The 25,673-nt window shown below is 40.7% G+C and overlaps 2 protein-coding genes across 3 annotated transcripts in view; both read right to left on the bottom strand.

Moving 5' to 3' along the window:
* The window catches only part of synpra (synaptoporin a), a 29,744-nt gene extending 20,460 nt beyond the window's left edge, over positions 1-9,284 (bottom strand). The window contains exons 1-2 of the mRNA XM_017450598.3: positions 9,212-9,284; positions 9,016-9,078 (exon numbers count right to left, since the gene is read on the bottom strand). Of these exons, the coding sequence (XP_017306087.1) occupies positions 9,016-9,078; positions 9,212-9,229 (81 nt within the window). The 5' untranslated portion in view covers positions 9,230-9,284. The remainder of the gene's footprint in view (positions 1-9,015; positions 9,079-9,211) is intronic.
* Positions 9,285-20,655: 11,371 nt separating this feature from the next.
* nampt2 (nicotinamide phosphoribosyltransferase 2) overlaps positions 20,656-25,673 on the bottom strand; it is a 21,144-nt gene continuing 16,126 nt past the window's right edge. For both annotated transcript variants that reach the window (XM_017450613.3, XM_017450612.3), the window contains exons 8-11: positions 25,180-25,299; positions 24,521-24,661; positions 24,300-24,425; positions 20,656-23,927 (exon numbers count right to left, since the gene is read on the bottom strand). In XM_017450613.3, the coding sequence (XP_017306102.1) occupies positions 23,754-23,927; positions 24,300-24,425; positions 24,521-24,661; positions 25,180-25,299 (561 nt within the window). In that variant the 3' untranslated portion in view covers positions 20,656-23,753. The remainder of the gene's footprint in view (positions 23,928-24,299; positions 24,426-24,520; positions 24,662-25,179; positions 25,300-25,673) is intronic.

Raw genomic sequence — 25,673 nt, 5'->3', positions numbered from 1 at the left:
CGTTATTTTCCGTTCAAGATAACTGCCGATTTTTGGTTGAATTCTGTCTCACTGCTGCTTCAAAAACTCACCCTTCAACACCTCACAGGCTCATATGTTTAAGACAAAGCTTATTAATAAAAGAACTTCCTTCTTGTTGCTGGTCAGGAAGTAAAACTTCATACTTTTAATCTGAGTCATCAGGAACATGCACTGGCTATAACACTGTAACTGTACTGATGCAATGTTAGGAAAACATATACGACATCCAACAGTGGGCTATTCGCACTGGAATACTCAGGACAAGTGTGTGTGTGTGTGTGTGTGTGTGTGTGTGTGCGTGTGGTAGTGTACATGGATGCGAGTTAGTAAGACTGAGAATGAAAAAGTGAGAGGAAGACAGAAACGGAATAACAGGTGGACTGTGTGTGGGAGGAAGAGTCAGGGAGAGCACCGTTACAGCTGCCCATGTGTGTGTAGCATCTGCTGGGCCGATAATGAGCAGTAGTCATCACTTTCTGTCAGGTCGGAATGGACAAGTTTCGCCGTGGAAGTAAACGTGAAGTCTGGAAACTCTGTGCAGTCTCAAGGGCTTTAGCAGCCAGGTTAATGCATACACGCCTCGAGCAATCACCTGGCACCAAAACAACAAAGTGTACAGGTCTCGTTCCAAAGCAGTAAAAAGTCCTTTAACGTCGACTGTTTTCAGGGAATGTGACTTTTTCCTTCAAGATGAATCACCTGAGAGTGTCTTTTATTATGAGGAATCCAAGACTCCTAGTCAGAGAGGTCCAAGTATGGGTCAGACACACATGGAAGATGAGAATATGTCAATCAAGGCTCGGATCCAGGATCAATCAAGGTGTACCACACCTTGTGCCGGATGCTCCCTGGGATAGGCTCCAGGTTCCCCGCGACCCTGTACGATAAGCGGTATAGAAAATGGATCGATTGATACAAGTGTAATCAAGATGTGTGAGGTTTTTGTTGTGTGTGTGTGAGAGATGTTTTTTTTCCCCCCATTCAGCCAAGCAGAAGAAACTCCACGTTCATGCAGCGGATTTTACTGAGTGACCACGAAAGTGAGGTAAACACCACCCTCTAGTGGTACAAAACATGAAAAGCCAAACTAGTTCGTTCTGAAATTCATTTCTGTTTCCAGCCAAAACACTTCTAATGCAAGTTTCCTGCAAGATTCCCACTGGAAGTGATCAAATTCCTTATGGATTCGCATGGGTCTGATTTCTATCATGTGAAACATATACCTGTACCCCTGCTCATTCACGCAATTATCCAAACAGCCAATCACGTGGCGGCATTGCGATGCATAAAATCATGCAGATACAGTTAATGTTCACATCAAACATCAACGCGGTCTTTGATTCTGTGAACGTGGCATGGTTGTCGGTGTTATTTTGAGTATTTCAGAAACTTCTGGGATTTCCAGACACAACAGACAGACTGTTTACACAGAATGGGGCAAATAAAATAAAATAAAATAAACATCCAAGGAGTGGTAATTCTGTGGGTGGAAACGTCTTGCTGATGAGAGAGGTCAGAAGAGAATGGACAGACTAGTTTGAGCTGACAGGAAGGCTACGTTAACTCAGATAACCATTCTTTACAACCGTGGTGAGCAGAAAAGCAGCGCAGAATAGATCAAATCATGAGATGGGTGAGCTACAACTCACCACATACTTCTGGTGACTTTATAATATAACTTCAGTTTTAATAGCTTTTTTTTTGTTGGGGGGGGGGGGGGGGGGGGTTGCATGGCATTCTAATACACAATTTATACACATTTTTATGAGAATTGATCAGAATCCCAACGACATTCATGACTTTAGGTGTATTCCATAGCAGGCTAAGTCGGAGTACCAGGAATTCCAATAGGAATTTTCCATAATAACCTGAGAATCTTTTTCTAACTCATCATTCAGCAAATTATCTTCCCTAGAAGACTGCATAGACACATACTCGTACATACGTATATGCATACATACATACATACACACACATAACCATAATTACACTCACATTACAGTACCCATTCATTCATTCTGTAACCAGAGCCGTTCCCCACCAGCAGAGGTCACAGTTTTGAAGTATTGAAGCAGTTCAAGTTTCTAGATTCTTTGCCCAAACAAACCATTGTGTAAATCCGGAGCCTTTTGTTATATCTCACTGTCTTCCGTTTTTATATTCATTTTTTTTTTTGTTGTTTACCTTAAAGTCTTGGGTTTGGATTATGATTATGATTACAAACCTGGATGGGACTTCATTCCATTGCAAGGCCACATGAATAGACATTCACATCTAGGGGCGATTATCGTAGCCAATTCCACCTCCTGAAATATGTTTGGAAGATCAGAGGAAACCCTTGCAGACATGGGGAGAACATTCAGAACCCTGCAAGGAAGGTAAGTTCAGGTTCGAGCCGGGGAACCTGGAGCCGTTAGAGGGCAGGGCTACCTCCTACACCGGGGGGTTCCCAAACTTTTCCAGGGCAAGGCCCCTCAAATGGCATTAACATTTGACCGAGGCCCCCCTTTTGCAAGATGTCTTTAAAACACATTAAAAATACAGACTTCTGAATACATCCCTCCTCTTTTTTATTTATTTATTAATAATTACATCTTACATCTTTACATTACATTACATTAGGAATTGTGTGTGTGTGTGTGTGTGTGTGTGTGTGTGTGTGTGTGTGTGGTTGTCTGAGAGTGAGAATTAATTTTTCACACCAAATTGTTGAGGCGCCCCCTGGTGGCCCCCACTTTGAAAACCACTGTCCTACACCACTACATTACAAATCATAGCAAGAAATAGCAAAAAATTTCCTCCTCTTGTGTTTTTCTGCCATGAAGATGAAGAATGGTTCAGCAGAATAAAGGCTTGATGAAGGGATACATGATGAGGAGGAAAGTGACAGACTGGAGAAAGAACACAACTGCATGAGGGAGTCACGATGACAATAACGACGTCCTAATTTGTTCCTGGTTAAGCCTGTGGTTCAGACCTGCTTATCTAAGCTTGATTAATTAAAGAAAGAGCATTAAACTTGGTGTGTGTGTGTGTGTGTGTGTGTGTGTGTCTGTCTCTCTCTCTCTCTCTCTCTCACACACACACACACACGGTGTAGGGTGCACTGTGGGTGCAGTGGTTCTGTAACTTGTTTATCAGTCTCTCGCAGCTGTGTGCTGATCTGCAGGGCATAGAGGAGGGTGCGTGTGCGTGTGCATGTGTGTGTGTGTGTGTGAGGATGAGGAAGATGAAGAGCAGCTTTGCTCTCACACTGCTGCAGCAAAACTACGCCGTCGGATTTCTCCAGTTCGCTGTTCCCACATTACAAGAAACATGTCAAGTTAAGGAAGGGCTTCTTTATTTCCAGTGTGAGCGAAAAGGAAATACTAACAGAATAGAAGCAGAATCGTTGAACTATTAACAATCAAACCCCTGTTATGGGTGTGTGAGTTACTGTGACCACCCTGAAGTTGAAGATTTTCCTATAACAGGACGTCCTGAAGTGTTTTATTCTCCTTATACTGCAGAAATTTGCCAATGCTGACACTATTAGATTCATTCAAGAATAGCATTTATTTCACTGTGGCTTAGTGGTTAGCACGTGCGCCTCACACCTCCAGGGTCGGGGGTTCGATTCTCACCGTGGCCCTGTGTGTGTGGAGTTTGTATGTTCTCCCCGTGCTGCGGGGGTTTCCTCCGGGTACTCCGGTTTCCTCCCCCAGTCCAAAGACATGCATGGTAGGCTGATTGGCGTGTCTAAAGTGTCCGTAGTGTATGAATGGGTGTGTGAGTGTGTGTGTGATTGTGTCCTGCGATGGACTGGCACCCTGTCCAGGGTGTAGCCCGCCTTGTGCCCGATGCTCCCTGGGATAGGCTCCAGGTTCCCCGTGACCCTGAAAAGTATAAGTGGTATAGAAGATGGATGGATGGATGGATGGATAAATTAGCCTGTCGTGTTACTTAGACAGAGAAAACTCGTCTAAGTTGTAGACGAGTTGTAAGTTGTAATATATAGATAGATATATGGATAGATAGATAGATAGATAGAAGAATGAATAAAAGGTTTATCTTAACAAAAGAAAAAAAATATGCGACACACAAGTCTTTACCAAGTCAGATCAGAGTTAGGGGGAAAAAAAGAAAAAATAGAGGAAATGTAGGAGTAAAAAGTGAAAGAAGGAAAGAAAGAGATCTATTTCAGAGTGATATGAGAAAGAAAGGCATCTTTGAGAGCAGTGTGTGTGTGTGTGTGTGTTGCTGCAGTTAATCAGCCTCTTTGGTTTTAGTGAATGTGCAAGAGAACAGAAAGCATCCGCAGGCCATCAAGCTTTTCACTCCAGCACTCGTCTCGTCAGGATGAGCTGCTTCTCAACACACACACACACACGCACACACACACTGTGAACAACACTTCCTCTTCTCTGCCTGTGTCGCACTTGTCAAGTGCCTCTGGATTAACCTACGGATCAGAAAACGAGACCTTCCTCAAACAGACACACACAAACCCAGGCACACACACACACACGCACGCACGCACGCACAGATCTGTGATGCCTCCCGAGTATGCCTCGCTCCGAGTCTATGGAGAGTAAAAATATCCACATTGTCCATTTAGGCGGAAACAGCAGCCCTGATCCCTAATCCCCCTCTGAACCATCAGCCTGGGCTAATAACTATGATTATATACGGCAGCTAGGCATGCAAAACAAAGCAGCACACACACACACACACACACACACACACACACACACACCGAGATAAAGTAGCTGATAGATGATGACATTCATGTGCACCTTAAGGCATTGCAGTCATGCAAGTGTATCTTAACTCCCGAGTCAGAGTACTTAATAGGACAGATGAGCTCAAACTTGACCGAGCAAGCGACGTTCTGCCTCGGATTCCTGTTCTTGGCTGACGGTAGTGGAACCCGATGTGGTCTTCAGCTCTTGTAGCCCATCCTCCTCAAGATTCGACATGCTGAAACGCTTTTCTGCTCACCACGGTTGTAAAGACTGGTTATTTGAGTTACTGCAACCGCTTCGAAATAATCTGCCCGTTCTTCTCTGACCTCTGTGAAAATCCCAAAAGATCATCCGTTTCTGAAATACTCCAACAACAACCACGCCACGGTCCGAATCACCGAGACCGCATCGTTTCCTCATCCGTGATGTTCGACGGGAGCATTATCTGAAGCTCTTTGATCCGTACCCGCACGATCGTATGCATCGTGCCGCGTCCACGCGATCGGCCGATCGGACACATTTCAAACGATCGCGCAATACGAAAACGGATACGCATTTAAATCCGTTCTTGTTTTCTTGTTCTGTCGTATGTACGGTGTAGTGAATGGTTCATCGTTTCATTTATTGAGTTTGAGAAAGAGAAACTGAGATGATGAGATTGAGATGACGGGGGAAAAAAAAGAAAGGAGATGCGTTTAGAACAACAGATGCTGGTGGATATATGGACAAAAACCCAGAACGCTGGAGAGAGATGGGGAATGAAGTGAAAAAAGAAGGAGCGAGAAGCCGTGGTGTGAGCAAATGTGATTAGCAGTGTGTGTTTCCCGGGCGATAAGCTCCTCGTTTTTGCCGAGGACACTTCAAACACAGAGTGTGATGATTCGTGTCCCAGAGAGGAGATGCATCACGGTGCTCAGATCCCTCAGCCTTCAACTGCAATAAATATCTAAAATTATCGGCACTGGCACATAGGCTGCGTGGATTTATATATATATATATATATATATATACACACACACACGTACACATGTTCCAGATGTACATTCTTCTCTTTTAGATCCGAAAGCGTGACACGATTAGCACTTGACCTTTTAACCTCGGGGAAGCCACTTTATAAACAAGTCCCTCTGGAGACAAAACACTTTCACAAAGGCAGGGATTAGACCAAAACGATCAATACCGGGATTCCAGATCCTAGATTTTGGACCATCTGCAAATTTAAGACGGCAAGCTCACTTCTAAAATGTTTTTTTTCTTCTTCTTCTTCTTTTTTTAACTTCTGCATAGCAACTTCACACACACCTACCATGGATGTTGCATTTTAAACTTTGAGATTTATTTCCTCACTGCAAAAATCTCAAAGAATCTAGAAACGATTATTTCCACAAAACGTCACACGAGGGCAGAATCTTACGTAGATCGTCTCCTGTCTGTTTGAATTAGAAAGCAATTTCCTGTCATTTCGTGTGTCTTCCCTGTGACCCGCCTGTTGAATAGCCGTCTTATAGATATATCGCACTTAACAATGTTAGTTGTATCTAATAAAATGGCCGCTGTGTGTAAAGATCAATCAGTGACCAATTGAAACGACGTATTTCGATCAAAAGCATACTCGAGGGAAATGTATCTCAAACGTGTACATTACTGAAATGTATATATCTGTTAGAAGAGATAGTTCATTAGCACTTTAGTAATAAATAATTATTCAGAGCTGGCGACGTAAGTCCAAAAGTTATGTCAATAATTTATGCCGGGAAAGTTACTCGTCTTCAGAATAAACTTACACACACGCTTAAAGGATAAGCTGACCAAGTATTTCTCTATTTAATACCGCACTAGAATGGCATTCCATACTTTTTTAGCGTATTTACAGCCCAAAACATACATTTCAGTGTAAAATATTGTGCATTACATCAAACTGACAGATGGTGGAGCTAGACTGCATACTGCTCCTTGCTCGAATGGAAGAAAACGAAGTGGACTGAAGTTCAGTGTGAATTGCGTGTAAGTGGGACATGTCTGTATTTGAGGAAAACGCCACTCAGCTTGTGTTTTAATCTGTGGCTCTGAATACATATGTGCTCCATTTCAGTATTAATTCCTCACTACACTATATGGACAAAAGTATGTAGAGACCTGATCCATCATATTCATACATGCTTGTTGAACATCTCACCCATGATGTAGTCGCTCCACTCTTCTGGGAAGGCTTTCCACTAGATTTTGGCGCGTGGCTGTGGGGATTTGCGTTCATTCGGCGCTACAAGAGCGTTAGTGAGGTCAGGGACTGATGTCGGGTGAGGAGGCCTGGGCTGCAGTGTACAAAGTCATTCTATACAATTGTGTACTTCCAACTTTGTGGCAAGAGTCTGAGGAAGAACCGCATACGGGTGAGATGGTCAGGTGTCCACATACTTTTGCCCATACAGTGTAGGCTACATAATTCATGTATTTGGTCTAATGCTTGTTCGCAAATGTTTGCTTCTAGAAATTGCCTTTCAAAAAAAAAAAAAAAAAAAAGTCTAAACCCGAAAACCAGAAACAGGAGTTTCTTGGATTTTCTCTCTCTCTCTCTCTCTCTCTCTCTCTCTCTCTCTCTCTCTCTCTCTTTCTATTATAAACCAGAATTTGTCCAGCATCTCAATCAATCTTGAAATTTAAATTGTAGACCGCAGATGATTTCCACTCATGGGTTTCTCAGTGTGACTTCTCCTAACCCTTAGGAAATACATTTCACTTGCGCTCATGCGTCTTACACACGCAATCATATTACGTAGCCTAATAACAGCTAAAACGTGAGCATGTGCGAGAAACGTGCAAAAGTGCATTTCAACATGTTATGCCCTTAAAATCGCACGTAAACTCAAGTAATCACGTAAGATGTGACATAGACGAACGATATCTGATCACAAACACGCAAAACATTTTTTAAACCAAACATCACATCCTACATGTGGGGAAAAAAACAACAACCCGTACTACATTTATATGGACAGCAGTAATCTGATTATTGACCTTATTCTGAATAAGACAGTATTCTGATTAGGGTGTGTACATGAGTCGCTTTTAGAAGATTCCTTTCATGCTCCCGTTTTACATGTTATAGAACAGAGATGGATTAACGGCACACGTCATTACGTCCCCACGTCACGCCGTCCGACGTCCCTCCAGAATTCCACGTCTCGACATACAGTTCATCTTCGTTATGGAACCGTTTACAGTTTTGGGGATTTCATTTTAAATTTTTTTTAAAGCTTCACGTGTGGTTGATTATTAGTCGTGCTGTACGTGCAAATACACGACTGACTGAACCTGTGGGCTGCGTCCCAAACCGCATACTCACCTACCATATAGTGTATAGAAATACATGTATTTCTCCTACTATATAGTACGTAAGTACGCGGTTTCGGACGCAGCTGTGCTCTCTTGTTTACCGTAAAAGGGTCGAGCACTGCCGTGTGTGATCGTGTCCTGTCGCACAATGCGGTGAAAACTCTCACACGACGTTAATAGTGTGATTAAGGTGTGTACACGTCTGTAACGCACGTCGATAATGCGACTAAAACAGGAATCCTCCACACGTCTTAATTCCATTTGTGTTTACTTCGAGTATGACTTTAGTCGGATTACGGTCATCAATAATCTCTGTTTACATGCTGGTTTCTTAATCAGAGTATCGTCTTAATCGGGTTCGTATCGGATTATCGTTGTCCATGTAAACATACGACCTAAATCATGTGTTAAAACTAAACACATGCACTGTATGTGATAATGCGTGCAACATAGCATGTCTACAAATCACGTGTAAATTTCGCGAAGCCATCGCGTGATCACGTGACTCTTCTTTACGGTGGAGTGCCTGCCAAATTTGCGCAAATCCAATTATAAATGCCAGGCGTGATAGATTACGGATTTAGAAATCTGAATTGCAAACTATGGCACGCGCGTACATGTGTGTATTTATTTATTCTTTTTTTTTTTTTTTTCTGCACCAGTGCGCGAGCCGCGCGTTGGATCGTGTTAATTAATCAGGCGTTAATTGGGACGTGTCTCAAAGCGGAGCATCAAAGCATAACGATAATTCACGCTCAAAAGCGAACTTTAAGCACCATTTCCAAGAGGGAAACCAGTCCACACATACACACTATGGGTTAAGTTTAATAACAGATGTTACGCACGTGAGGCATCAACAAACCTTAGAATAAACGGAGAAATGGGCTTAAATACAGAAATTAAATCCAGCACACACAAAAAAAAATCACACACTCACCCATTCCAACAGGCGGATGAACCCCAGAGGGAGTTTAAGAACCTGAAATGTCCCAGTGGAAACCTGCAACCGAATAAAATGCCACAAATATAAATAAATCGAATAGATACATTTCTCTTCTAAATCCGCAGCACATCACTCACATGTGAGCCCTGAGAAAATGAACATGCAAAGCAGTGTTTTGTTTTGCGCCTACCTTGTTTGCGGGTTCCATTTTTTTGGGTGTCTGATTTGGAGAAAAGCGCACTGAAGGAGATGCGCGGAGTCTGTGCTCTGACTGTATGGAAGGCCAAACGGCTCATAAACACGGCGGATTTTCTTTTCCTTTTTGTTTTTTTTTTTAAATAATAATGAGTCTTTATTGGTCACATATACAGTAGAGCAGGGGGTTCCAAAAACTGTTTTTTTTTTATTTTTTTTTATTTTTTTATTAATAATTACATCTTACATCTTTACATTACATTACATTAGGAATTGATTGTGTGTGTGTGTGTGGTTGTCAGAGTGAGAAAGAGAAAACATACATTTATTTATTTTTCACACCAAATTGTTGAGGCCCCCACTTTGAAAACCACTGCAGTAGAGCACAGTGAAATTGTTTTCTTTGCATACCCCAGCCTGTCAGGAAGTTGGGGTCAGAGATGATACAGCACCCCTGGAGCAGAGAAGGTTAAGGGCCTTGCTCAAGGGCCCAACAGTGGCAGCTTGAACACCCAACCTTCTGAGCAGTATCCCAGAGCCTTAACCGCTAAGCCACGACTTCCCCCTAATAAAGCTAATGCGCGTGTCAGTTGCTTAAACAATTTGTAAATATAAAGCTCTCAGAACAAAACAACTAGCTCAGACTTCTGAGTCTACTGAAATTATCAAAGAAGTAACAGATAAGAATGAAGTACGGAATGAAATGAATAACTCATGGCAGAAATTCTATCACAGCGTGGTCGAATGCCCGAATCTGATTGGTCAGAAGATGTAACATGAATAACACGTTGATTATAATGCACTTGTTGTAATATGTCATTGTTTCTATATAATAGTACTAGGTCATACACAGGGACTAGAGCAGATGTGCCACATAATCTAAGACTAAGATCTAATAAAGGGATAATGAAACCTACAGTCATTGAGCTTGTGACATTTGTGTGAAGAGAAGTTTGTTCAAAAAATTTTAGCGAAGGAGTCTGGGTTGTAAGCACTTTGTAACAAAGTTTCTCAGGAGACTGAGAGAGAGAGAGAGAGAGAGAGAGAGAAATGACTTTACTGAAGCCAATGAACTGGCTGCTGAAGTGTCCTTGGGCAAGACTCTGAACCCCAAGTTGCTCCTGATGGCAAGTTAGAGCATTGCATGGCAGCTCTTCTACCGTTGGTGTGTGAGTGTGTGTGTGAATGGGTGAATGAGAAAAAGTGTAAAAGCTCATTGTAGAACCGCAAAGGTTAAAAAAAAAAAAAAAAAAAATCACTACATGTGATTGGTATGTCCAGCCTGACTTCCTGTTTCGGTGTAAATTATATCAAGACCGTCGTATAACAATAAACAATCAACTCTCATTACTGGATGCTTTGAAGAACTATTTGGAAAACAACTTTAAGTCCACCCCCCCCCCCCCCCCCCCACCCCCCCCCCTAGATGTAAAACTTTTACCATAAGTGTAAAGACTTACCCTGAGGTGTATCATTACCTTATTCATATGGACAGAGACAGTCAAAGCTACTTTGGTAGTTTGGGTGCTTATAATGATTTGCTTAACGGAAAGGTGGGACATATGTCCTCTTATAATATTGATGGAATCTGTAATGTGTATGGCAAAGATGAAGGAAGTCTGTCTAAAACATATTCAGTATGGTTCACTGTTGAGAAAGAAGGGGAAGTCGAAGAGGTTCGAATGATGTTTATGGTCAACTGGATATGCTCTAGGAGCATTGACGTCACTTCATTTGAAACAGTCTATAACAGCGGTGCCGACAGTAGTTCTGACTGCAGCTTTAAATGGATAAAAACTGCAAATTGCTGTTGTATAAGAGGAATAAAACACTCTGGGATGTGCTGTTCTAGGTAGTAGCCAAGGTAAAGCTTTTCCATGACTAGACAGATTAGTCTTGTAGCTCCTTTAGAGTTTATACGTCTGGACTGGCGTGATCAAGACTTTGCTACTGTATATCCTAACGCATTCTTAATCTCAACAGTGTGTTACGGTATTTTGATATCATGATCATACGATGTTAGTAATCCAAAAATAATATACATACGTGTAAATGAAAACCAACCCATACGTATCTTGATGGTAGTATCATACGACATGGTAGTCACAGCCGTTTTTGTGCGCACGCATACGGTTGCCGTTTCTGCAGTCAGAAACGTGATCACGGCTCGCCGAATACACTTTCTCTCCACGGGTAGAGCTCGAAGCTGGCAGAAAGTGATAGAGAGAGTGTTCTTTCACTGACACAGTGAGAGATAGAAAATCTCAGAGCAATTATTGCACGGCTGGATCTGAGCAGTCCCGCTAGCTAAGCCTGCACCCTGTAATAACCCGGCTTTGTCATTACACATAGAGAATTGTCCCTGCTATGAGACATTTCAGTAAAAAAAAAAAAAAAAAAAGAAAGAAAAGAAGAAGGTTCTTTTTTCAAAAACATGGCGCCCTAATGTGAAGGTAATGTATAATTTTGACGTTGTTTCCCATTTCCACTGACCAGCCAGTTCATTTGATGCTTTGATGCGAAAGTTTTCTAGTATATATAGTTTATAGTTCCACTAGATTTTGCCAGGCACTGATGTTAAGTGAGGAGGTCTGGGGTACAGTCGGTGTTCCAGTTTGTCCCAGAGGTGTTCAGTGGGGTTGAGGTCAGGGCTCTGTGCAGGACACTCGAGTTCTTCCACTCCAACCTTAACACACCATGTCTTCATGGTTTGTTCACAGGGGCGTCATCATGCTGGAACAGGTTTGAAATTGTAAAGCTACAGCATACAAAGGCGTCCTATACGATTGTGCGCTTCCATCTTTGGGCCAACAGTTTGTCCACATTTTTTTTTTGACCATACAGCGTAGATTGCGTTGTGAAAATGGATCATCAAAGTGATTCGTAAAGCCCTTCGCTATTCCTGCGGTTTATCATATATCCTTGGCGCGTATAGTAATTGAAGCATTCCTAATTGTCTCGTTTAAGGAGGATTAAAATGGACGCCTGACACGGTGCCGCTTGCTCCGCCATTTTCTGAAATTCAGAAATTTCCCTGACAGCCTGAACGGAAATGCGTTCGGCATTTCTGTCTCCGAATGTCACGGCTCAAAGGTTTCGGCCGTGACCTCGTTTCCACACGGGGCGGCTCACAGGCCCGTCGTCATACTCGCACAAAAGCGCACAAAAGCATGAAACATAATTAAGCATAGGAACAAAAAAACAAGGCGCATACAGTATAAAATATAGCTGGCAAATGGCTTCAGCCTGCCTCTTTATCCAGCGGAAATAATCAGGATTAAAATTAGTACGCTGGAGAAAATGAGCCTGGATTGTGGCACAGTGAAGCTAAGTATAGGGCTGAGCGGTATATAATCACACACATGCAGACAGTAATACACTCAGGGTACATTTCTCGGAGGTTCTCTGTAATCAGGAACAATAATGACGCTACTATATTAAAAAATATATAAAATCGTGTTTGTATGTGTATATATAGTTTATTCTTAATATACCACTATTAACAACTTGTGATAATGAAGGAAGGATACCTGCTACACTAATGCGCACTAATGATGCACTCGACTGATTGTACACGTATATAAGTATGTATCCACGGATCAGTCAAAGGTCACGAGCGTTTCCGAGGACATCCAGCATCCGAAGACTCAATTCCATGACAACAAGCTTAGCAAAGAGGTTGCTAAGCAACTAATCCTCAGAACGGTGATGACAGTGTTGCCTAATTATCTACTGTTTATTTCTCAGACGGCACTTTTACGGCGTGCCATTTCGCTCCTGTTTGAAGATGCAAAATGTGTCCTCGGAGTTTTGGGCCACAAAAACGTTATTTCCCTTTTTGGTGAGCAAAAAAAAAAAAGGTACAGGAATCAGAATATGCAGTCCATTAGTCTGAGTGCTCCATTTAGCCGGCTTAATAAACCATACGCCCGACCTGTTTATGAAGCAGAGTTGTGGTGTATATTCTGTATTTTGCGACACGCTTCCAGGAAGAATTTTTCATTGATTTATTTTTCCAAAACAATACTAGTTTGTGCCACGGTTCCAATAAGCATCCATTAACGTAATGGTGTACATCATATCTGCGAAGTATGAAGTGTAGTGTAGTGACGTGATGTAGTGCTCATATTTGTATATGTAATTTAAAATATAAATAATTTCATATTTGTATCTGTATCTTTTAACCACAGCAGACATTTCCGACGTTTAATCAATCCCGCCGCCGTTTTCTGTCCGTCTCAACGCGTGTTGACGTTCAGTGTCCTCTTCATGTACACTTCATTTAAACTAATTCAGTTTGAATATTTATACAAAATGTAGCATATATAATATCATACACACACACAAAAAAAGGATATCGGATAGAAGTACGCAAGAAATGAAAAAATCTATACAAATTCCCACATAAAAAAAGGTACTACAGTGTACTTTTCCTTTTTGTTGTGCTGGTACCCTCGAGCGTGCACCTTTTATACTTTTAGTGTGTATCTTTTACCTAGAAAGGTGCAACTTTAGGCATGGTGGCTTAGTGGTTAGCACGTTCGCCTCACACCTCCACGGTCGGGGGTTCGATTCTCACTGTGGCCCTGTGTGTGTGGCGTTTGCATGTTCTCCCGTGCTGTGGGGGTTTCCTCCGGGTACTCCGGGTTTCCTCCCCCAGTCCAAAAACATGCATGGTAGGCAGATTGGCATGTCCAAAGTGTCTGTAGTGTATGAATGGGTGTGTGCGTGTGAGTGATTGTGTCCTGTGATGGACTGGCACCCTGTCCAGGGTGTACCCCGCCTTGTCCCCGATGCTCCCTGGGATAGGCTCCAGGTTCCTCGTGACCCTGAAGGAAGGATAAGCGGTATGGATGGTGATATATGGATTAAAGCTTTAGTCTAATGTCTTAAATCATTTCTAACACAATTATATTCGCATTTCCACGTATTAGATGCATACTAAAGCTACAAAGATGTACCCTTGAGTGTACCACTACAGCAGCAAGGAAAGGTACGCTAAAAAATGACCTCTCTGGTCACCACTGCAGAACTTTCACCACATAAAACATGACAGAAAGTATGTTAGTAACATATGCAAAGCAAATCATCTCTTAACTAGGTTTGATATACACACCGAAAGTGCATCAAGAGTTAGATTGATCATCTAATTGGGCACCGAATCCAATGCATCAATAAGCGTCTATATATTAGGATCAGATGTGTTCGATTACAGCTTGTAGCTACAACAACCAAAAAAAGCTAATAAAACAAACAAATAAACAAACAAAAAAATCTACAGAAAACCTCATAGAATTTGTAATGGTTTTAATGAAAATTGTATTGGTTTTGATGGAAACTGTAATGGTCCCTGTGGTCTACTGGTAATTTATTGCATTCTACTGGTGGATGTCTAGTGGATATCATTAAGGACCAGTAATGGTAATGGTAATAGTTTTAATTGTTAATAGCTGATGGTTTCTAATGGCATTTGTAGTGGAAACGATTAGAAGTTCTGGTTTCTATTTTTTATTGTTTGTTTGTTTGTTTTTCAGCGGGGTGTGTGTGTGTGTGTGTGTGTGTGTGTGTGTGTGTGTGTTTGTGTGTGTGTGTGTGTGTAATTAGATCCTTCATGGACAAGCCAGAGGCGACAGTGGCAAGGGAAAACTCCCTGAGACGACATGAGAAAGAAAACCTTTCTCGTACCCAGGCTTGTGGACTAACAGAGTACATGTAACAGTGTTACGTGATCAGGATTAAAAAAACTAGTAGCTGTAATCCGTTACAGTTAGGTCAAAAAACAAAGTAATCATATTACAGGTACATAATCACATTATCAGGATTACAATTATTTTAATTTAAAACCAAAAAAATGCATCTTTTGGTTTAACACAATGTAGACTGCTGCTTGATTATAGTTCTGGTTCTCTCTTGCCGGTCGTGGCTCACGTGAGCAACCTCCTGGTGCATGCCATGCAAATGAAGTTAATTCGGTAGAAATAAACGCAAATTGTTCTCTGAAATGCTTTTGTTAGGGTGACCGTATGTCCTCTTTTTCCCGGACACGTCCTCTTTTTCGGACCTTTAAAAAAGCGTCCGGTAATTAAGACCCCCCCCCACCCCCCACCCCAACCCCCGAAAAAACAGAATACGGTCACCCTAGCTTTTGTGATGTAATGTTACCCGCATCAGGGACAGTGATCTTCTATTTATTTATTTATTATTAATATCATAATGCATAATCATACACATTATTAAATTATTATTTTATTAAAAACAAATCCAAACATTGAGCATGTTTTTAAGCTCTAAAATACGCTCTAAATAAAAGTATTTTAGATCATGTTTCTTTTCTCTTGACTTTCTTTACATATGTGACCACTGAGGTAATCAGTTTACATAATCAGATTACATTACTTTCATAATGTGATACTTGGATTACGTTACTGATGACGTTTTTTTATGAAGTCATTTTTAGCTGTAACGGAATACATTTTTAAAATAACCCTTCCAACCCTGCTCCTATAACAACAACAACAACAACAACAACAACAATAGCTACTTTAAGAATGGGATTTAAACTGTAATGTTTTAAAATAACCAATAGAGGTCGCTCTTTTACTGTATGAGTTAAACACAAATACAAATCTTTTTGAATCTTCAGTAAAAGCCCTTTAAGGTGATGGTGGTGGATTGGAAGCAGGAAAACACTGAGGGAAACACCAGTCCACCGCAAGAACCAGTGTGATGAGCATTGTTTTGTTTATTGTCTTTTACTCTGAGCTAAATCTTATATATTCACACAAGGAAAATGGCTAACACACTCCTTAGGTGTTTTGTCCCTTGCATAACAATGTTATTAATGCAAAACTGATCACCAGTTCATTTCATACTTCATGCAACTTCATGCTCTTCTTCAGAGCCAAACCACAGTTTTTCTCATATCTGCCTGAGGTAAATCAGCAGGATGGGTGTGTTTTCTTTTAGTAACATTCACAGAGAGCTCATATATTATCTGTGGCTTTTCAGACCTCAATTGAAAACTTGTGACCGATTTGAGCCATGTGTAGAGTCCTTATTCTAGCCAGTTGGCAGATATCCTGGATCCTAACCCCAGGGTGTGTGTGTGTGTGTGTGATAGTGGATACTGAGGAGGTGAGGAGTGAGCTCTCTCTCTCTCTCTCTCTCTCTCTCTCTCTCTCTCTCTCTCTGCTTTGCCCCCCACCCACACACACATTCCTGTTAACCTTCAACTCCTCTGTCTTTCTCAGAGGCAGCAAACCATGTTGTTTAACAAGCCGTGTTTCTTACTACGTTTGTAAAGTTGAGGTTTTTGTACTTAACTCGATTTTCTTGGCTTGGTAATTCATTATTGAACCAGGCATGCTAAAGCAGAGGATGTTTAACAGCTCAGTACAGTGGTGTGGATTAATTAGTTAAATGAAGTGTTTGCTAACATTCACAGCCTTTTGGGACATAACCATAAAATGTTTACTGGCCTCAGACCTCAGAAAAATAGCTTTTCGTGTCTGTCTTTTTAGGCTAATATGATACTAGCTAGCTAAAAATTAGCTACTGAAATTGGTTGACATTTTTAGTGCATGTATAGTATTAAAGTGTTCATTAGAGTCACATTATTAAATATATACACGTCCTCATGAAGGAGCTACTCCATGAATGAAAATGTAGGAAATTGATTGCATTTGCATTTTAAAACTTTAAAAAAAGAGAGAGCCTTCTGTGCTAATAAGGCAAAAGAAAACAAACAAACAAACAACAACAAAAAAGGTCACACAATATGCACATTGTATAACTCAGCTAGCTACCACTAAGGGGGTCATTCCTGTTTTCCCAGGGTCCTTTGTTCCCCAGGTCAATATCCTGTTAACACACATTAAGTAAACGTTTCCAAAGGTTTTATGTCGGTAGGACTCATTTTCCCAGGGCCATATTAACTTGATTACCTTATAACTTTAAACACCAAAGACACGTTGAAATGAAAACAAAAAACAAAAATACATGCATTAATTTAAAATCCATCCTTCATCCACGCTTGAAATTTATGCAAGGTATGAACTGGGGAAATGAACTATTCTCAAGAAACCACGAGAGGAACCAGACTCAAAAGGGTACCTCATCCTCATCTGGGTACCACCGGATAGTGTGATTATAAATAAATCCCTTCCATAAATGTTCTAATACTACATGGTCAAAAAGTGCAGTTGTGTAACCAGGAAAATTCCTTAAAGTTGGACTTCTCCACTGTTCACTGATGAAGACTTGAGTCCAAAACTCTGTGGAAATTGTAGTCCTAAAGCTATCATCAGGAAAGCATGAACTAATTTCTCTGCATCGTGCAGTGACATGATATTTCTTATCTTAGCAATATTTCTGAGATGAAAGAAGGCTATCCTATTGTAGTAATATTATCTACATGAGTGTCAAATGAAAGACTGGACTCAATAATCACACCGAGGTCTGTTACTGCTGCACATGACGAAACAGAATGGACATCCAGAGTTCCTGTGTGATCAGAACACTTACTTCTAGCTACACGTGGTCCTAGTACAAGTACTTCTGTCTTATCAGAATTAAGTAACAGCACCCACCATCTATTGTCCTTTCCTAAACTTTACTAAGCTGCTGTGTGTTGTCTGGCTTTGCTGAAACATACAGCTGTGTATCATCAGCATTACAGTGGAAGCTAATTCCATGTTTACGAATAATTTGACCTAGTGGCACCATATATAAAGTAAAAAGCAGTGGGCCTAAAACAGAACCTTGTGGAACACCAAACTTTACGATCAGACAAATAAGACCTGAGCCAGGAGAGGGCCGTTCCCTTAATGCCAACAACGTTTTCTAATCTATCAAGGAGAATAGTATGATCTATAGTATCAAAAGCTGCACAAAGGTCAAGTAACACAAGCAAGGAGACACAACCCTGATCAGAGGCCAGTAGTAGGTCATTTACCACTTTAACCAGCGCTGGTCCTGTGCTATGATGAGGGAGGTCAAAGGGGAGATTTGATATCAGCCTATAATATATTATAATACTATAATAGTAGCATTCATATTATTATCATTGATAATAATGATTAGAATGATTTTTCGACATTTAGTCTAACAATGACAAAGAGGAGGCAGCTTGACTGAGCTTTGGCTTAGGAGACTAGCATTTAGCCGACTGTACGGAATCATAGTTAGATTTTGGGATTGGTCTACAATGTCAGATACAGCTGAGCAAAGCAGAACTAACCAATTTAAATTTAAATATTGACGTTGAACATATTGGTATGCGTCTAATATTCACTCACTAAAGACGTTTATTTTTCATCGCGCTTTGTCCTCCATGTTGGATTTTATTGCTTGCATCCCAAGCTGTGACACGAATGGTTATTAGAATAAAACAAACAAACAAAACTAAACAAAAAAAGGGGTTGATTCCACTCTGGACTTTGAGTTGAACTTTTTGAGGTGGTGGGGGGAGGGGGGGGGGGGGGGGTTACTTGGCTAAAATTGCTGTAGTTTTTCCACTATCAATAACCAGATGAGAATTATTAACCTTCCTCAAAAGGCTACAACCAAAATGAAATCCAAATTAGCTGTTAAAATGACCAACGTGACCTTGTAGCTCCAGTCTAAAACTTAAGAAGCGAATGTCTAACAAAGAAAATCAGTCACTACAATTGTGGTAAGAGGAACATTGTGCAATTGCTTTTTTGCCACTTCATTCCTTGAAGCTATTGGCCATAGCTAAAAGAGCAAACACATGCAAAGTTATGTTGAAATCCAAAGATAATCATCTGGAGACAATGAGACAATAACCCTGACAATAGACGACACTAAATTGTATGCTCGAACACTAAATGGTATCTGTGAAACCTGCAGGTCATTTGACTTCTGAACGCTTCAGTTTCTACATGTAGAGCACAGCTTATTCCTGACAGTTAATCCCTATGGCCTTTGTAACTTGGCGGAAAAAATGTGAAAGCGTTTAAAACCCTGGGCGAATTTGTCCATTATCAGATCATGTTGGCCAAACGCGTTTAACCTCCGCTGTGGTTAAACAGGACCCTGGCTCTGTGTGACGCTCTCTAACCCTGCTCGAGGTCAGATGCAATCCACGTCCTGTCATGTTCCATTTCCAGAGAGAAATTCCCAGAGGCTTGAGCTGTGTTCATTCCAGCTATGACAGATATGTGGTCCACGTGCCGGCCGAAAGGCCGTGCCACTATTTATAGCTGATCAGGACACACCTAGTGCCGCCCAGGCAAAGTCACTCTGAATGGAATTTAAAACCGTTTTTAATCCATAACCGTCGAGCCATTTATGGAAGTCTTGTGGCAAACCTCATGAGTGAATTTTTTAATGGAAACTATTCAAGATTGTTTGGGTGTTTTTCCTTTTTTATAGAAGTACCCACACATTCACGACACCGAAGAGTCTTCACGGTTCATGCCTTTTAATTCAGCTGACCTTCGGCCTTGTCAAAAGGTGTACATACTGCTTTTGTGTCATGAATACAAAATTGATTATCATTGAATTCTGAAGGTCTTCGGGCTTCGTAATTAGTTTTTACATATACACCGATCAGCCATAACATTAAAACTACCTGCCTAATATTGTGTAGGTCCTCCTTGTGCCTCCAAAACAGCTCTGACCCGTGGAGGCCTGGACTCCACAAGGTGTGCTGAGGTATCTGACACCAAGACCTTCGCAGCAGATCCTTTAATCCTGTAAGTTGCGAGATAAGGCCTTCATGGATCGGACTTGTTGGTCCAGAACATCCCAGAGAACCATTTTCCTCAAACCATTCCTGAACACCGTAGCAAAGCGAAGAGGCCACTGCAATTAGCGAATACTGTTGCCATGAAGGGGTGTACTTGGTCTGCAACAATGTTTAGATAGTTGCTACGTGTCAAAGTAACATCCACATTAATGTCAGGACCCAAGGTTTCACATCAGAACATGACAACTCACATAAACCTACACAGAGATTTCAATCCAATGGGATTGATGTTATTCGGTCCCTTCAGGATTGCATGATTTTGCGATCGCAGAAACGAACACGAAATCAAGCGCACTCTGCGATATTCGGAGGAGCTTGCAATTTTTCAAAATGACCGATTTTCCATAGATTTAGGCCGATACACGTCATGTGACTTCACGACAGCCGAAGTCCTCTTCGATTCATGTGCGTCGAACATGAGTACAGCGAAACGGTCACAGTTACCAACAAACATCACCCGTGCCATTGTCATTTCGCCAATTCACTGATGTTTACTGACAGAACGTTGTCTTTATTTTGGCAGTCAAATAAGAACCTTATGACTGGAAAATCTAGGTTTATTTCAGTTGCCACGAAGGGTTTGTATAGGCATCATATAGACACAGCTTTAGGAACACTGCCGTTAAGTACAGTAAACAAAAGTTACATTTCAAGAAACAGGAGATCGATGAGTGGAAACTGAAGGTATTTATTACTTTTTTTCCCCCTCATACTAAATATCACATTTGTAAAAACAAAAAATGGAGGAAAAAAAAAAAAAGTATGAGAGAAAATCAGAGTTAAAAGCTAAAAACATTACTGCTACAATTTCAAAAAGTATTTACACAACTGCATAACGCACATCATTTTTAGCGTAATTATTATTGTTTCATATTACTAAACAGCATTATTGTGGCATAGAAAAAAAAAAAAAAAAAAAACCAACAATAAAGAAGAGGTAGGGTCAATATCTGCTTCATATCCGATGTTCAGAATCGACTAAGAAAACGCACCATTCCCACCAGACAGACGAGACACACGGACACGGAAGGAACACTTGAATTATACAAAAACTGACAAGACGAAGGACTTAAACAAACAAACAAACAAACAAAACGAAAAACACAGAGCAGTCACTTATGTGAGACAAGGAGAGGGTTAGAGACGTTAGAGGGAGAGAGTGAGAAACAAGAGAGTGCGCCAAAAAAAAAAGGGCACCGGAGTCCGAGTGGGTGTTAAGGCAGTGTGAGCAACTCCAGACACACACACACACACACACACACACACACACACACACACACACCATACTCAGTTTCACTGATTTAGTGTGAGGAAGAAAGTCCAGCAACACGTTCTATGAAGGCCACATACAGTACTGTGCAAAAGAATTGCTGTAGAGCGAAGACGCCTTCAAAATAATCAAATTAAAATGTTTCCACATTCAAAAAGAAATACTGTAAAGCGCAGTAAACAGCAGTAAATTAAACAATATTTGTTGTGACAAAGAAATAAAAAAAAAAAAATAGTAGTCAGAAACAATTAGTGCAGTTTGATAAGGAAATGAGCGGTACGTGTTATTGAGCAGGTTGCAGAACCAGTCGCGGTTCTTCTGGAGACTTTGACTGTCGCACTCGCGTCTTATTATTTCTGCAAAAAAAAACCCAGCAGCCATCATTGTGGTATTTTTTTTTAGTCTGAAAAGTGTTCTCTTACGGCTTTCTTTAACGACATGCAAACATTTCATCTTGTGCTGGAAAACTAACGTTTGAGAATCTAAAATGTTTTTTTTGTTGTTGTTGTCAGAAAGTTAAAAAAAAAAAAAAAAAAAAAAATCTATTACAAAATTTGAGCGCCCCCCCCACACACACACACACACAAAAATAGGGTGCCTAAAACTTTTGCACAGTACTGTATACAATAAACAATGAACATGTTCATATCAAGTCCTAATGCATTCATAAGGCGTTATATACACGGTGTTCAAGAACAATTATGGATGGAAACGCGTTATGCAGTACGAACTGTTCACATGACGCGTTATACATAGTGTTTAAAACATTACTTGTTTATTACTGCACCTTACATGTCAATTACTAACTGCTGCCTCGATGTATTATTTAGTGTTTTACCTCTAGCAATAATTACAGTCGCGTTTCAGCCTGTGTGAAAATGTAACTCACTGAAACAATTGACATTTATTGCATTTGGCAGACGCCCTTATCCAGAGCGACTTACATTTATGTCATTTATACAACTGAGCGGTTGAGGGTTAAGGACCTTGCTCAAGGGACCAACAGAGGTAGATTGTGGTACTGGGATTTGAACTCAAGACCTTACAATCAGAAGTCCAATGTCCTAACCACTGAGCTACCACTTCCCATAATAATAATAATAATAATAATAATAATAATAATAATAATAATAATAATAATAATAATAATAATAATAATAATAAAAAAACAGGACAGGTGTCAGTATGTATAATCTAGAACTAGATATAATATAGTATACAAGCTGGGTTTCTTTGACATTATCATGTTCACTTCATAGACACTGCTATAAAGTGCATTCTCATAAACAAGAAAAAGAAGAAGAAGAAGAAGAAGAAGAAGAAGAAGAAGAAGGCGAACACCTTATAAATGCAGTAGAACTTTATGAATGTATTCGTACGCATATCATTACAGACGTGACCTTCTCGAAAGTGCTGCTTTCTGTGCAGCATTAATACACTGATTTGGTGAGATCGGAACTCTTCGGTGCTTATAAACCCCCCCCCGATTAAATCCGACAACAGTGATACGGAGAACCGCGTGCGTATTCAGTGTCATGCAGTGCACGTAACTGCGAGTGGCCAGTGCGAGAATAATCGTTCAACAAGCGACGGAGAAGAACAAATCCGATTAGAAAATGACGCGAACGTGCTGCCTTCTACGTATCCAATGCAGTATTATCGAGTATATTTCATACCGCTCCTGTGGGAGGTGCATAGGCTGTACTGGATGTATCATTTTTATTTATTTTTAAAAGCTGCATAAAAGGAAATCGTTTCTGACCTGGAGATGATTCAATAACCTGATATGAATTGTCCTTCCTTTCTTAATTTTTTTTTTTTTTTTTTACATTTTTTTTTTAAAAGCAATTCATCAGTAAAATTCCACAAAAAACATTCGAAAATCTGAAGAAAAAAACAAAAAAAAAAAAAAAGAAAAGAAAACAAACAAACAAAAAAACAAGCCCTGCTGGTAATACACTAACGGTCTTTTATAAGCACCAATAGCGTTATTTGGCATTTTGTGAAAATTAGACAGTGGTGGAAAGCAGACTATGGAATACTATGAATACAATGACTATTCGATTAACTTGATGTATTTACACTTTGTGAGCAACTCCTGAGTTTAAAAATAACAACAACAAAAAACCCCAGACGACTTTGCTAATTTAGTGCTAATTCTCCTCAACTGAAGTAATTATCATTTCGGTTTATCGATGTTCTTTCCACCACTGCACAACACTTCGATGTCAAAATGTTTTGCTAGGCTGAAACAAAAACCTAAAAGATGTAAAAACCCTGATTTAGCATCACCGTGATCTAAAAAAAAATATTTTTTAAAAATAAATCAAACGTCACTGTGACCGCTCAGTCCGTGAAGGATGGAGGTTGTTTGCGCTGGCCGGATGGACACAGAAGGCGTACTGGGAATGGGGTGGAGCATGACGGGGAAACGGGTGGGGTTTGATGGGAAGGAGGGGATGGGATTGGTCCGTTGATGGGCGGGCGGCGTCGTGATTAGTGCAAGCCGTTCAGGATGTGTTTCTGGTGGATGTCCAGCACGCTGCTGTGGTCCTGGTTGTGCTGCGCCGGACTCAGGTCCTCCTCCCAAAGCTGTGCGTTCTTCCGGATCTCGTCCAGAGAGTACTCCTTCAGGATGGTCCCGTTCTCGAACACCACGACGAGCATGTCCTGCGCCACACACACACACACACACACACACACACACACACACACACACAAAAAAGAATGTTTGTACGTGGTGGTGTTGGTAAAAGCATCGCCATCTACTGTACTGGGGTGGTACTGCCAGAAATTAAGCATCATTTGCGTTGAAACCGCAATACAGATTAAAAAAAATTCCAAATTTAGTATTGTTTAATGTCAGATCCATTACCATTTCTCCATTTAGTACGTTTTTTTATTATTAGAACCAAAAAAAAAAAAAAAAAAAAAGAGGGTTATTTTTATTCATTTGTAGAATAGCAATATTCCGTGAGAGGCTTGAATCTAAAGCCATTTTGCCAGCAAACTTCCCTAATCTGTGATATTTTTTCTTCTCACCTCCTCTGGTTTGCCTGCACCCCGTTCCACTGTCTCTATAAACCCATCCGAGTTTCTCTTCAGTGACAGACAACCGCGCTTCGATCCTTTAGACGGGTCTGTTACTGGCTGCTTATACACGTCCATCTACACACACAGACACACACACACTTTTACACATAAGACTCATGTATGACAGTAGGGAACCCCCAAAAAAACAAACAAACAAACAACTAACTCACCCCCTTCCCGCTACTCTCCACATAGCTGCATTTAAACGCGCAGTTCAGAGTGTCTCTGTTGATCTTCTGCAGCAGGGCGCTTCCACAGCCGAAGAATACGTTCTCCGCGCTCCAGCCCTCGTCGCTGAGCTTCTTCAGGATCTGGGAACAGCAACGCAGGATGCAATACGAGTCATGCTTTCTAGTCTTATATCTAACCGTTACACTTAATACAATACATGTTTTGCACAGTTAAATCCTGAAAATCTGAAAAGTGAAACCACGTCGAGTTATTGCATCAGAAAATGTAACATCCAATCAGGGTCCAGTATGCAAATGCAGCCCAGGCAACACTGGTTTACCATTGGAAAGGGGCATTTCCAATTTACATATGCATAAAAATCTGTATTTCTTTAAATCTGGACTTGATTCAGAGTAGTCTGACACCAATTTAGTGAAGATAGGCCAAAAAGCAGGTTTTGCATATTATGCTAATTAGCTCAAAATTGAAGTGGGTGGAGCTAAACGGTCCTTGAGGCTGTTTTGTTTTGGAGAACCCAAGGGAAAAAAAAAAACAAACATTTTTTTTTTCAGGACAACCAATTCATGAGATATGAGGCAAAGTGTAAACCATTGGGCCCCGAGTAGTGAAAAAGTCCTGATCGTTATTATTATTTTACCTTATCGACTGAGCAGAGATCGATCCCGTCGCCCTGGATGATGCGCACGTACGACGGAAGCACTTTATAGCCTACAGAGTTCAGAGAACAGCCAAAACACTCCTCTAAAATCTTTATCACCTGCAGAGAGAGAAAGAGAGAGAGAGAAAGAGAGAAAGAAAAAGAGAGAGAGAGAGAGAGAGAGAGAAAGAGTTTTTTTTTTTTTCAAACAGTATACGATCTTTACCTGGTTATAACACAGAACACAAAGCTAAAAGTCTCAACGTGACAAAAATGTCAGGAATGAAAAACAAGTAAGTAAGTAAGTAAGTAAGTAAGTAAATAAATAAATAAATAAATCCGCTCTTCAGGCTCCGAAATCAGAATTAAGAAACACAAAGCAATGAAATCAATACAGTAACATACTGGAAGAGTGCCAATTTCTTTCCATTCTTCTTTTCTTTCCTTCCTTATTTCCTTTCAGCCTTTATTTCCTCCCTTCTTTCTTTCGGACC

The sequence above is a fragment of the Ictalurus punctatus genome, chromosome 21 (genome assembly GCF_001660625.3).
Source record: "Ictalurus punctatus breed USDA103 chromosome 21, Coco_2.0, whole genome shotgun sequence".
NCBI classification, from domain to species: domain Eukaryota; kingdom Metazoa; phylum Chordata; class Actinopteri; order Siluriformes; family Ictaluridae; genus Ictalurus; species Ictalurus punctatus.
Note: the sequence above shows the minus strand (reverse complement) of the source record. Positions and strands in the feature narration are given on the sequence as shown.